This window comes from Paraphaeosphaeria sporulosa, assembly GCF_001642045.1.
Source record: "Paraphaeosphaeria sporulosa strain AP3s5-JAC2a unplaced genomic scaffold CC84scaffold_1, whole genome shotgun sequence".
Lineage (NCBI taxonomy): Eukaryota > Fungi > Ascomycota > Dothideomycetes > Pleosporales > Didymosphaeriaceae > Paraphaeosphaeria > Paraphaeosphaeria sporulosa.
In genome coordinates, this window is record NW_017253360.1 from 1,194,326 (window position 1) to 1,208,347 (window position 14,022).

Sequence of the window (14,022 nt, forward strand, 5' to 3'; positions counted from 1 at the left end):
GAAGAGTCAGAGCATATGCTTACGCCGCAGCTTAGCAACGAATGGCAAGATACTGGATCTCGTCGAGCCATCAAGGGAGCATGCTCATACCCATCCTTCTTTGCTACTATCTTCACCATAATTGTATCCATTGCATTTACGACCATATTTCTCAGGCCCCTCACACGCTGTGAACAAGGCATACACAGTGGTGAGCTTGGTAGGTTCTCGCATTGATCCTTTCATCGTCTGCAACGCATTTATATCTCTCGCAGAATTACCCAAGTTTCCTACGATGCAGCGGCACCTCACTGGCGGCCTCAAATATGATGATTCAGGCAACCTTTATCGGGACACTTCAGGGGAGATTCGATCATACGTCGGAAACAGCTCCGAGGTCCACGATGCTTGGAACGTTTTCGATGCAGGTAAGTTGTTCAAAGGCTGGGTAGGAATAAGCACTCACCCTTGGTCAGTCCAGACTGTCCAGATGCGACCAGAAGATGTCAATAAAGCTGGCCTATTCGTCGACAATCGCCCTATGGTCGTAACCATACTCGATGTATTTCATCAACTCCATTGCTTGGTATGTTAGATAAGCACCTGGGACACTTAGGACCTGATATGAGTCTAGAACCAAGTGCGCATGGCCCTTTACGACGGTTCCAGTTTCGTGGAACTGGACGCGAAGCGTCGAATGCACGTCGGTGAGATCATACATAAAGCCTTGTCTTGCTGTTAAAACTCTGATGTGTTTTTAGATCACTGTATCGACTATATCAGACAAATGATTGAGTGTAGATCCGACATGACGCCGCTGAAACTATATTACAGTGAGCCAGCAGGCAGGATGATGGTCGATTTCGAGGGTGATCGTACGTGCAAGGACTTTGATGCGGTACGGGACTGGGCAAGGCAGCACCGTGCGACAAAGATCGCAATCTAATGGAGGGAAGGTCCGAGATCCGCCTGTTTCGGTGCGCATAGCAGGCCACCGTTCTAGATAGAAGATATTTTGCAACGGTGTTCCCCACACCGCTGTACAGTAAAGTCAGTAGCCTTGGCCAAATGCATCTCGCTCCGTGACCGCATCTCTATGCTCATATCGTCATGCAATACTAATTATCCTTGGCATGCCTATTGAATTGCGGGAATAACATCACAAGTATGGTGATCAAGGATGAAATATGTCCATTCAAGTTAGCATACAATCCAATACAGTTTAGCGTTACCGTTATGCTTGTTCGTACACTAGTGTAGAGAGGAAAGCTTAGACCCGATCGCAAACCTGTGGAATCGCGTAGATTTCTCTCGCGCGGTAGATGCATCACTTGTCTCTCGTGCGGCTGGTGATAGCGCTTTTGCAATGTGACATCGTCTGACTGTATTGTTGTTCTTACCATGCAGTTGGGATTGCATGCTGCTCCTCCTGCTCCTTTCATCCAGAAAACCCTCCACAACGTGCTTCCAGGGCCTGGTGTGATTGGCAAGGTCTTGTGCGGCTTCAAGCTTTGGCCTGGATCGTTAAGCTTTAGCTTGGACTTCGCTTCGTAGCGTCTTTGCATTTTGGCTAAGGCCTCTCGTGTGACCACGATGCGAGGCGATTAGACGAAACAGGATCTGATTCCGTGGGATTAGGCATCGGGGCGTATGCGATTGTGACAATCGCATGCTTCTAGCGGCTAGATGATGTCGCCATTGCAACACCGCGACACGACGACACCGACTACGCATGAGGCCGGGTATGACTGTCTGCCTTCTGGCCGCGCCGAAGGATCACCGCCTGTCCTGAGCATAAATACATGTCTCTTATGGAGTGCATACGGCAAGACATCTTGGGTGAACGATTCACCAACGGCTATTCTTTCCGGCACGGACTCCCAAGCACAAAGCCAGCATGCGCGTTTACGCACCCTTTCTTGGCCTCAGCCTTGCCGCAACGGCAGCAGCGGCTCAGCCCCTTCTTCGCGTCACCAACCAGTGTTCGGAAAACGTCTACGTCGTCTACAGCAATGATCAATACAAAGCTGCTCAGGTCACCCTTACACAAGGAAAGGGTTTCCAAGTCATTCTTTCCGGCCTAGGTACCAGTCCCAGATCCCCCGGCCGCCTTTGAAGCTAATCCTTGATTCCGCTCTAGGATATAGCGTCGGGTTGTCCACCGATCCGGCCTTCTACTCCGAGGCTGTCGCCAAGTTGATTTTCGGCTACTCAGTCAACACTGACAATGGCCTGCTGTACTACAGCATTGCGTCAGATTATGGCAATCCCTTCGCGAGCCAGTCTTTCTCTTTGACAGGCAACAACGGATGCGCTTCAGTGAACTCGCCCAACGGAGTCACGTACGCTTGCTCGGACGCGGCTAGCCTTTACCTTACGCTCTGCGGCTGAGGGTCCAGCTAGCTGTTATTGGGATGGGCTGTCTAAATGCAAGTTTCAGGTGAAACAGAGGTGGTACAGGATAATGTGCTCGGCGACAGTCGGAATAAACTACACACAAACCTACGATAAGCTTAATATGACCTTGCTAGAGCTAGGTGTAATAAAAGTGTCGAACCAATGAGTGAACGTCACAGGCATCTTGGAGCGTTACCACTTTACTGTCGGGGTAATACTTCCAGCGTTCTTCCTTCCCCGGCGTAGCTGAGGCGTCAAAAACATATTGATAATCGTAATTGGCCACCACTGCAACGAGGAACCTGCGAAATCTTTCAGTCATATAATCAGACACAATAAGTCCCGCTTGCACTCTGTCTTCCCCAATACATCTAAAACTGATTGTCTGCCATGTTAACTCAAGTTGTTTTGGTTGAGAACTTCCCTGCTCCTCTCTCCACCGGGGCTCCGTTAATTTGCCAAGTTCTAAGTCAGTCTTCCTAATTACATTAATAGTTTCAACTTTACCTGATTACACGTATCACCTTTCTCACCTCTCGTGCAATTTCTGCTGCCAGGGTCCCAAGTGATACAGGAGAAAGATCGAACCCTAAACCCTTCATAGATCAAGCCCATCTCAGGCCATATGGTTCCCGATTTTTCACTTGCGATACATTTTCCAGCACCCATCCCTTAAGTAATAAGTGAGCTAGATCCCCAACCGCCCTCTTACGTAGAGACCAGTACGTAGTGTGAAGGTATGACGTCAGCGCGATGGAGGAAAGCAAATACTCATGTGCGAATCCATTGCCTGATATCTAACGTGTTACACCTGGCGCAAGAAACCAAGTGGAATAGTACTTGCTGAAGTTGCACATGGCCGTCAAAGTATTCCCCACGCTCTTGCCTTCCCTCTCGAACTGGGAGAATGGAAAAAAGGGAGAAGAGTTTCGGAGAGTCCAACGGTGCAGGCTCACATCAATGTACTTTAGGGGCCCGTCTGCAAGCCAAAATCAGGCATTTACGTGGCTGGCTCGGATTCAGTTACGCTTCGATACGAGCATTGTTGATATGATGTCCTATTCCATCGCTAGATGGCTAGTGTTTTACAAATCGTTGTAGCTGTTTTAATAGTAGCCTAGATAATTGTTGTAGCTCAGGGTCGCGAACCTTTTTCTTTCATAATCCTGTGCTCTTACCAAGATGAACGTTCCGTTTGTTCGGTGAGAGCTCACCGTCAGCTAGCCGGACTATTCATCTCTGAATTAGTTCTTGTGTCCACGAAAGCACCTGTGAGATCCAGGACCTGCGTAAACGTGCACAGGAACACCTGTCTTGCGGAACCCGCAGTCGATTCCAAACCAGCAAACGGTATAGTTAAGTACAGAAAGACGAAAAAAAATATGCCCTGACTCCGCGATATTCTTGTAAGTGATTTTCATCGCAAGGTGTTGCCTCATCCGTTCATCTCATGCGGAAGGCTGTCTAGAGAGTATATTTGCCATCGAACTGTGGCATCGCAGCGACAGCCAATCTGCTTCTGCTTTTGCGCACCCATACTTTTAAATTAAGGCATGAGTCATGTTTACAGTTAAAAAGTAATAAAAATGCGCATTCAACCCAAATATGATCTGGTGAGACTGATGCGAAGTCTTAAGCTCACGCAGCGCTGCGTAGCTGTGTAGAACCCGTCGCTCGTCCGAGATTGTATATTTCCGTCACTCGCGAAACGCTTCGAGTATCGCTTCATATATGTGCCTAGAATCACTAACCTGAATGATATAAACGGAAACTTGGTGCAGACGGGTTGGCCGAAGTGAATCGACCGAAGTAAATCGACCGAAATTTCGGCTCGCTCACAAGTTCGTCAAATTCGACCGACATCTCGGTCAATACTTGTATATAAAAGGGTTGCTATGTTTCAGAGCAGACCGTACAGAGTAGCAGTATCTTCATTCATCTCGATCAACAGAAAGTCTGCAGTATGGTTAAGATCGCGTTGGCTGGTGGCTCAGGAAATGTCGCCTCTGAGATCATCGACGTACTAGTCGCCACAAACAAACACGAAATCATTATCCTGTCTCGAAGTGTAAGTATTCTATTCCATCATCATTTCCCACAGGGGCACCAACGAGCGCCGCCCCCGTTGTTCATAAGGAGTGCGGCATCCCCACAATTCACTTCCCACACAAGCTCAAACAAACTCATGTTGAAACCATCTAGACCAAACAGAAACGCGAGGCTCCTGCGGGCGTAACTTATGTCACGATGAACTACGATGACCCAGAGCAGTTAGCCGACGTGTTGCAAGGGGTGCATACTGTATTGTCCTTCATTAGCGAAGACCAAAATTCGGAGAGCCCGGTGCAGAAAAGACTCATCGATGCAGCAATTAGGGCTGGTGTGCAGCGCTTCGCACCTAGCGAGTGGGCCTCGTAAGAATCTAGCCTCTACGTTAAGCTGTTTAGCTGACGATCCTCCAGCTCAAAATTGGATTATACAGATTGGTACGCGTACAAAGGAGCTACGCGCGAATATCTCCAGAAGATCAACGAGGACAAGAAGGCAAGTCAAAAACACAAACATAACGCAACCTGCCAGAATCAGTGATAACAAACATAGGTGCTTGAGTACACACTTTTCCAGCCGGGCTTGTTCATGAACTATCTGACCTACCCGTACGCTTCAACCAGACATTTACACCTGATGGACACGCCACTCAACTTCAACAACCGCCGCTTCATCACACTGAAAGGCGGAGATGAGTCCCGTATCAACTTCGTCACCGTGGAGGATTTTGCTCAAATTGTCGCGAAGGCGATCGATTACGAAGGTGAGTGGCCAACCAATGGCGGTATCCGTGGCTCCGAGATTTCCATCGGAAACTTGATCCTTCTGGGAGAGAAGATACGTGGCGGCACTTTTGACGTCACCCAACTCGAACGTTCCGATATTCTGGCTGGCAAGTGGAAGGCGCCATGGGCACCAGTGATCGATCATCCATCTTTGCAGAAAGAGCAAGTGGAAGCGATGTCTAAGCACATTGCTGGTAGGCTCTTGCTCTCGATCGAAGCTGGTGGGTGGCTGGTGAATGATACCTGGAATAGCTTGTTTCCCGAATACAAATTCGCGAAGCTGGAGGAGTTTCTGACAGAAGCTTGGGAAGGAAAGCCATGATTGAGCGTGAAAGCTCTCACAGATCCGCAGCACTCGCCAATGCAGAAACAATTTCAAGCTAGACGTATTGAACTGCTGCGAAAGCGGAGAGCAAGACCAGCAGTAGCCATTGCAAAGTCTGGTTCTCGCGAAAATGAGATCATAAGTGAGGCATTGTTCAGCTACACCTTCAGCGACTTCTTGAAGCCCAGGTCGGTCCAGTCTGACTGATTCAGAATTTTGTTCTCGAACGTTTGAGCAGTCAATTGGCTTTTGAGACTGCTGATTTCATATGAGATGGCAGCGCTAGGAGTAAATGTACGCGTGGGACTGACGCTATCGCCCGAGCCGGACGGAAATTCGGCCGAACATTCGGTCGAGATGGCCAATCACGACCTTTCTTGATGGAGGCTGCTCCACCTAGCAACGATCGCGACTGGACCTCTTCCGAACAGCTTCATTCCCATCAAGACCAAAATGTCTGCTCCCGAGCCCGCGACCAAACGCAGAAAGGTGCGCAAAGGCACCCAAAGCTGTTGGGAATGCAGGCGGCGTAAAGTCCGGTGTATATTCGCAGCCACGACGACTAGCGTGTGCAACAATTGCACACGTCGAAAGACTCCCTGCGTCAGTCAAGAGCTCTTAGAGACCTCATACCTGGACTTTCCTCCTGGAGACGAACAACTTGGTGTGCGACTGGGCCGAGTGGAAGAGCTTCTCGGCCGGTTGTCCAATCCACATGTTTCGGATCGACTCGGGCTCAACGATCCCAATACCCAGTCTCTCGAAGACCATCCTAATGGTACCGCTTCTGCATCTCCTGCTGAAGTTACCTTGGGGGTAAATTCTATCGCTCGTTGATCGGACCAAACTAAGCCACAGATAGTCACAAGCAGCCCAATCACCTTGGTTTGAACGCCGAGATTACTCCCGACCAACAGTGGACGAATTCAAAGAGTCAAACGAGCGAATGGTCGCTGCATGGCCGAGTCGAGCCGAACTTAGTCTTATATGCGCTCTTCCTGTCGGCCTCTCTTCGCATCTCCACTGTGGGTTTTGCAGGCCGGACTCCAACACTATTGAGAAGGGCACAGGGCGAAAGACTGATTTGCTTCATCTACCCTCAGTAGATGCACATCCGGTACTTCTTGCTCGCAAGCTGCTGATTCTCGGGACCTTCATTCAGGGCGCCCTTCCATCAGCAGTCAAAGCTATGGAAGATAAAGGTTTCTTCCCGCTGCAAATCATGCATCGGGTTGTTGACACCGCTACGAAGCTTGTCACAACTAGAGATGAGCTTCTCTGTTCCATCGAGGCCGTTGAATGCATTATGTTGGAAGCCATGTACCACAACTACAGTGGAAACCTGCATAGATCATGGATGGCTACACGCCGAGCCATCACCACCGCACAGGCAATGGCGCTGCACCGCGGAATCACCACACCATCCGTGAGATTTCTGGAGCCCAATTCCCGTAGAGATTTCGATCTCGACCAGTTGACCTTCCGTCTAGCCGAGATGGATGCTTATCTATCCATCATGCTAGGTCTGCAACGCTCTTCATTAGACACGAACCATATTACCCACGAAAGGGCTCTAGCAGCATGTTGTCCGGCAGAACGCATGCGACGCATTCATTACATAGTGCAAGAGCGTATCATACGACATTCGACCTCATCTGCTCTTGATCTCGCTGAAGTCCACGAGATGGATCGAACTCTTCAGAAAGCTGCAGCGGAGATGTCGCCTCGCTGGTGGTTGACTCCAACTTTCACGCCTGACGATGCCGATGAAACAAAGGTAATGCAGGATATGATTCGCACAATGGGTCAACTTTCCCACTATCACGTTTTGATCCGTCTCCATCTACCTTACGTGCTATCATCCGACCGCCGTTGCGACTATAGCAAGTTGGTCGCTGTGAACACAAGCCGAGAGTTACTGATTCGGTTCCTGAGTTTTCGCACCTCGAATCCGGCTCACTACTATTGCCGTGGGTCGGACTGTCTTGCATTCATCGCATCGACCATTTTGTGCGTCGTACACATCAAGAGCAGCAAAAATGCAAACAATAACCCTCTCGGACATGTTTCCGACAACACTGGCTTTGAATTCCTTGCCCACAACAGGCTGAGCGATCGTGGCTTGATGGAGCAGGCCCTGGATATCGTCGAATCCATGTATGAGCCGGGCGTGGACGCTATTTCAACCAGGATATCTCGAATCCTTCGAGATCTGCTTTTCATTGAGTCTAATGCTTCGGCTGGCAAGGCATACGACGTGTCGTCTTCAGAGGCCACTAGTGAGGAGTTGGAGTGCGATGGGAAGATGCTCGGCGGAGGCAAAACAATGCGGGTTCATATCCCAAATTTCGGCAACATCGATTTTGTGAGAAATATTGTTTCGAGGACTGCCCATGTACCCCGGGGAAATCCAGTGAATGCCGCGTTCCCTCCGGCCACAGTTGCGCGAGATTCGAATTTGTCACCGGCATTAACAGCGTCGGATGCCACATTGGACGATAATGCGATACCGTTTGCGCAGGATTTCACGACGTGCAGTCTTACGGAACCTTCACAGCAGGCATTCACTGGCGTAGATCGTGGCTGCCTTGAACAGCCGAACCTTGGTTTTCCATGGATTGAGGAGGACAACTGGGATTTGCAAGGCGTCGACTTCGCCTTGTTCGACACCCTTTTCAGCGGGTCTGTGTCTGAAGATCAGACAGACATCTTTCAGTGATACATCGGACTCTAACGGGAGCGTCGTAAAGATGATGCAGCACGGTGCTAATTCAGAGCGTAATAGATATTACTCTGACCTTTGCACCTGGACTGGTGCCAAGCTATGTGAGGTATGTGTACAAGGAATCCATCAATTATACCAGAAGCAGGTAACATACAAAGTTTGGTACGAACGTTCGTGATTCCCGCAGCGGTCCGAAGCCGAAGCATAGGTGGAATATAGAGGAGAATTTTCGCCATCTAGATATTAATAGAGAAGACCTAGACAAGCGGCTTGATAGATTGCACTATTAATACGGTCTTCTGTATGTTTCGTGCGGAGGCCTACTGTCGTGGGCTCGTATTCAAAATCTTTCCAGAAATCCAATAGGCACTCACCAGACCAAACTCACTTACTCAACTACCTGCTACGAAATAAGTTATTTAGACCCTCGCAGAAAAAGTTCTTAACTTGTTTAAAGATGGTGTACACGCACTCCTTACAGTATATCAGGTAGGTTCAAAGCGGTAATTAACCTATTAATACTAGCCAATAACAGTTACATACTCGGGTTATTATATATCATATCCTAAAGTCATCCCAAATTATCCAGGAAAGCACAATAGAGGCAGTATTCAAGAAGCTTAGCGAGACGCCTGAAGCTATTGGAATCATCAGGCTTTACCCCTCAATAGACCCTCAAAGGCCTCTTAGCTTGGAAACTCAAGATTTTTTACCGCGTGCACATGTTTGTTAGCTCACGCTTGACGAAGACGAATTGAACAATAGAAGCCTTGCAGAATCCAAAACAGCCTGTAACATCTATGTAGATGGAAAGCGACTCTACCAGAAGGTTTGCTAGGCAGGTTATACTCTTAGCTACAAGTACAGGCGAAGTTGGCATAATTTAGGCAACGTCCCCATGTCTGGACAATGCCTTAAGCCCAGGAACTTCTTTTCAACATCCATAGTCGAGAGGTTACCTATCTCTGTAGGTAAGATATTATCGGATCCGCAGATGCACGGATTTCTAGACATGGCGCTCCATATCTGGCGGAATGACCAGACTATTGCTGGTAGATAATCTGGAAAGACGGCTTCCTGTGGAGCGGCGCAGACGGCGCGATGCTTCTCAGCCTTAGTATTGGTAACAATGGCGGCAACGCATCTTCTCGCGCGGAGTCATGTACGCGCGGTCAAACAACTAGCGGAATTAACTCTACGGTATCCGCCTGCGCGGGGCTACTTCTAAGTAAAGTATCTCCCTTTACCAATGCTCTGGTGGACTGAGAGTAAGAAACGCCATGTATACTTTTAATCGTCCCCGCTAATTTTATCAGTGCCCTTAGCCAACCTATGTTTTTCAATAGCATGCTCACTTACTATATTGCGAGATCTTCTTCCGCAGCTTTTCGAACAGAGCAAGTTGCGCTCTGCCAACATTCGGTGCATCATTCGGCATGCAAGCAGGATCAGTAGCATGCTTGTACTTTTTGCCTCTCTTATCTCTCTCCTCCTGCTCACGAATCGCGCTCTCGAGCGTACAAAGCTCAGGTCGAAGATAGAGAAGATTATGCGCAATCAGTGCATCGAACCGACGATAAATACCGGTTTCAGGCGGTACTATGATACGCTCTGCCAGCTTGGGGTAACCGATTGGAGGGTCTTGCCACTTCCATTGATCATGGAAAGAGGCGCGGGAGGTTCCACTTTCTCAACCATTCTTCAAAATCAATGTAGAAGCAAATTGAATCGGTGAAAGCTGCCGAATATTCAGGCTGGAGTGATCTCGAAGCAAACTTATAGACAAAAATGTGAGGCGATAATCTCCTGCAGTGACCGCTACAGCAGGCTTGTGTGGTTGCACAACATAGAAATCCCGGCGTCTTGCACACGCTCATGCCGAAATTCATTCCATCGTCATGCCGAACTCACGACCCAAACTTTGGGCGAGCTAGCGTACGGATGCATTGTCACTCCTTCGAGAAGCTCAAACATTCCATCGTGGGAAGTTAACAGGTTGTGCAACGTCGTACTGGTTGCGCACCATGATCAGTGAGCCGCAATTGCCCTACATTTCAATAAGAGTTGATGTCCATGCAAGCATTCCGATACGCTTGTTGAAGACACGGATATATTGAAGTTAAAATTCTGCGAAGCTATCCCGCCACCGCGACAGTGCATACTTTAGTTCTGAGCCTGAGCATAACTAATCAATCAGCGCCGATACACGGAGCTAGAAGTTTGCGTTTAGACTGCCTGGAAGAAAATCACGAGCAACAGGGCACAAGGTCTCGTGACCAACTAGGCCGCCATACTGGAGATCTACATACACAGAAGCAGCAGGTTGCACGATTTCCATATGAGAAACGAATGGGAATAAGACGATAGCACTCACGTCACAACAAAGAAAGGCGCGTTTGAGGTTTGACGTTCAGCCAGAGCTCCGCTAAAGTTTCACATCGCCACCATATCCAGCCTAGCGTCTCACCACTCACGACTGATCGCCTGTTTCAAGTCCAAGACCTAACGAAGCAGGGATTAGTCTGGGCATTCTCGACACAAGCTTCTGTTTCGCATGCCTGCTCCGCGCTTGCGCATGCCCGCGGCGACAGCGGCATTTGAGAGACGAACGATTGTCAAACAGGTGAGGTTGCAGATCGCTTTGGGGCACCGCCGCGCATGAGGAGGCATCATATACGGCGGCGCGCCGTGCTGCCTGGTGCTCGTTAGCTGTGCTCACTTTCACTTCGTGCCATATCGAATCTTTTGTTTCTCAAGTTAGACCCGGTGTCATTCGTTTTTTTAATCACCATGATGGAGCCGCAACACGAGTACAAGAATGTTTCCGCAGTCGACAACCACGACGATGACTCGTCGACCGAGGTGGAGTCTCTGGTTGGCATGGAGAAGCACTGGGCGGCGGACACCTTCACGAGGCGGAGATCGAAGAGGAATGCGTGTGTTGGCATACTGAAGGCGTCGCGGTGGTTTGTGGTCATTGGGCTACAGCTCGTCATGGTCGGACTGCTGGCAAAAGACCAAGGGATGCTGCGACAACTCGGCCTAGGAAGCAAAAGGAGTAGCAGTGCAAATGAAGTCGGAGGCGATGTCACGGGATGGGGACCTCATAGTACGTGGATCGTCAGCGGGAAGACTTATTGGCATTAACGAAAGGCAGTTCCTACCCAAGTAACGAAGTTCCAGATCAACCAGACCTTCGCACCTATGAACACTTCGGAGTTCTTCACTCCTGAGACCCTGCACGCCTGGAACGACTTGATGCCTAGTAAGCCAGTCACTCATCAACGACTTGTTGACGACACTAACTATTCCCACAGAGGGCATGGGATTCCAGTCCATCCCTGACCCCGAAAACTACCACGACCTGCCTACCCCCATTGTCTGGCCCAACCAAACCGTCTTCACAACATCTATGACCCACCAGCTACACTGTCTATTCGCCGTCGTCGAAGTCTACTCCGCCATGACCTCCAATCACTCTCTCTGGGACATCACCTCCATGCCGGAAGACCATCATTGGCACATGATTCATTGCTTTGACTACATGCGCCAGGCCATTCTGTGCAGCGCGGACATGAGCTTGGAAGGTTTGGAGACCACATTCCCTGACCATAACGGTGGCAGTGATGGCTGGGACAGCAAGCACGTTTGCCGAGACCCCAAGGAAGTGAAGAAGAGGCTCGAGAGTGTGCGGGCTTATGATGCCCAGGAGATCTTCTAGCAGGCCACGTCCAGTCGGGGTTGATGAGGAGTATAAATACTTATATTTTCTTGTACTTGCTATAGTCAAATGCACGACATTCGAGGATTCTAATCGTTTCGCCATGCCGATGAGGCTTCTGTCCGCTACCCATAAGAAGAGACCCTGCGTCTCTTTGGCAGATCATGCAACTCTGCGTCATTGTATCAGCTCAGATTGTGGTCGAATGAAGCAAATTGTCCGATCGTCCCGGGGTGCTCGGCTAAACCAAGAAGTTTCTACAGTGAAAAGATAGGTACCCTCTCTCTTCAACTTTGAGGAGAAGGAAAGGAGCGAATGACGCTAACACTCACTCAACCTCATGGACGCTACTCCTCTCCTAATCACTTGTTGTATCTCCCCCAGAGGTCATCCCAGACGTTGAACTTGGGTGCTGTGGCCTCTATGGAGACGCTATGCTTCACACTGTCCCCGATTTATTTGCCACGAAGAACTTGGAAGCTTGGTTGTTCATCTTATATCATGTTGAGTAATATAGCTAGGCCTACTACTTAGAATCACAGACTTGTACACCACGCTTGCGATTGGACTTGACCATGTCGACGTCCACGGTGTACCTATGTCCGGCAGGATCCCTTATGACTCCTTTGACGCTAACACCACATCCCATGAGCTCCTAGACTGTGCTGCAGCCTTTCAAGTACTGTAGTACGCCACGTACCGGGCCTCTTCGACGTTTACCCCGCTCGGGATGGAGAATGCACGCCCTTCGGAAATGCCTTGAGCACGCGTTCGCACTTATCCTCCTTCTTTCATGACCTCTTGGGTCAAATTTCACGCTTCTGGCAACTGGTACGGACAATATTGGATCATCAGGTGATTGCTCAGTTCGAGATTGGCCTGCGCGATCTCCTCGCGTGGCATCATGGTGGTTTCCAGCTCCTCTACCTTTTTAGACGCGCGACGGTTTCGACGATCTCGACGCGATTGTCTCCCGTCATTACCCGGTGGTAATCAGCAACAGTTCTCACTAAGAGTGTTGAGTTTCTTTAGTACGTACCACATCATTGACCGGCGTGATACCCTGCTTCTGCAGTTCCGCTTGCCCCGTGCTTGGCGAGCAGTGTCTAAACGTCCTTCAACTTGTTCTGGATCGTCCTCGCGCACCGTCAATTATTCCTGCGTTTCTTAGAAAGGCAGTTCAGTTGAGTCCACTGTGTTACCCCATGAGCAGCCATCCAATGAAATTTTTGACCTGGCCCTATATTTCGAGTGGTCTTAAGATGGACTGTGCTGTAATGGTCGGTGAACAGTTAAATGGTTGACGAACAATTAAACCTAATCGAGACTGTCTCTGCTTGACCTAGCACTAGAAGCCAAAGGTGTTTGCGCGTCGCGATGTAAGACTGCTGAGTTGAGTATGCTGTGTTACCACATCCGAGCTATGCAATGAAACGTTCAATTTAGTTCAGTATGTCAAGTCGTCCTGAAATACCTGAATATGTAAACCCCTTCGGATCCGGATCCGTTCCACTGGGAGCTAGAGTTATTCGTGTCCCGCAATGAGAACTGCAAAGTTGAATTCACTGTATTAGTCCATGAGGAGCAATACATCGAGACTATTGACCTTGTACAAAACGTCCAGTCATCCCGCGATCATCTGTGCTAAATTGACTACAGCACGCATCTGGAAGATGGAAGCTGTCTTCGCTGCAATGGAGGCTCAAGAGGGTTGCGCACCGAATACGAACGCAACAGTGCAGAGTAACCTGAAAAATAAGACTCCACGTCGTGTTTTGGTCTCCAAGAAGCAAAGATATTCATTGGACAGCATGCGCCCAATATATGGTTATTGCTATTTCGGGAGGGCTACAGCCGGCAAATGGAAATCTATCCGCTTGTTCTCGGATATATTGAAGCCGCAGCCAAATCGCTCACCACCAATGCAACATGCCCTAATTTACCGAATATGTGATGCAGCAAGTCCATGAAGGTGATTTAATAAGGTTCAAAGTGTTTTTCTTGTAGTTGGATGGGGCCCACGTAACCGGGACTATCAGTG

The 14,022-nt window shown here is 49.2% G+C and overlaps 5 protein-coding genes across 5 annotated transcripts; all 5 read left to right on the plus strand.

Moving 5' to 3' along the window:
* Positions 1–274: 274 nt before the first annotated feature.
* CC84DRAFT_1211223 (uncharacterized protein) lies at positions 275–925 on the plus strand (the record flags this gene model as incomplete). The annotated part of the gene is made up of 4 exons (XM_018182360.1): positions 275–407; positions 456–565; positions 614–686; positions 741–925. The coding sequence occupies 4 exons, from the start codon at positions 275–277 to the stop codon at positions 923–925; spliced, it is 501 nt and encodes a 166-aa protein (XP_018041930.1).
* A 951-nt stretch (positions 926–1,876) lies between these two features.
* CC84DRAFT_1170459 (uncharacterized protein) lies at positions 1,877–2,370 on the plus strand (the record flags this gene model as incomplete). Its single annotated transcript, XM_018179858.1, has 2 exons — positions 1,877–2,063; positions 2,120–2,370. The coding sequence occupies 2 exons, from the start codon at positions 1,877–1,879 to the stop codon at positions 2,368–2,370; spliced, it is 438 nt and encodes a 145-aa protein (XP_018041931.1).
* A 1,969-nt stretch (positions 2,371–4,339) lies between these two features.
* On the plus strand, positions 4,340–5,787 carry CC84DRAFT_1133459 (NAD(P)-binding protein; the record flags this gene model as incomplete). Its single annotated transcript, XM_018175974.1, is given in 5 exon segments — positions 4,340–4,444; positions 4,579–4,790; positions 4,839–4,924; positions 4,957–4,961; positions 4,978–5,787. The coding sequence occupies 5 exon segments, from the start codon at positions 4,340–4,342 to the stop codon at positions 5,530–5,532; spliced, it is 963 nt and encodes a 320-aa protein (XP_018041932.1). The 3' UTR covers positions 5,533–5,787.
* Positions 5,788–5,949: 162 nt separating this feature from the next.
* CC84DRAFT_40497 (uncharacterized protein) lies at positions 5,950–8,547 on the plus strand. The gene is made up of 2 exons (XM_018186060.1): positions 5,950–6,351; positions 6,398–8,547. The coding sequence occupies exons 1-2, from the start codon at positions 5,989–5,991 to the stop codon at positions 8,252–8,254; spliced, it is 2,220 nt and encodes a 739-aa protein (XP_018041933.1). The 5' UTR covers positions 5,950–5,988; the 3' UTR covers positions 8,255–8,547.
* A 2,422-nt stretch (positions 8,548–10,969) lies between these two features.
* Positions 10,970–12,139, plus strand: CC84DRAFT_40509 (uncharacterized protein). Its single transcript, XM_018186061.1, has 3 exons — positions 10,970–11,369; positions 11,418–11,525; positions 11,578–12,139. The coding sequence occupies exons 1-3, from the start codon at positions 11,051–11,053 to the stop codon at positions 11,979–11,981; spliced, it is 831 nt and encodes a 276-aa protein (XP_018041934.1). The 5' UTR covers positions 10,970–11,050; the 3' UTR covers positions 11,982–12,139.
* The last annotated feature ends 1,883 nt before the right edge of the window (positions 12,140–14,022 follow it).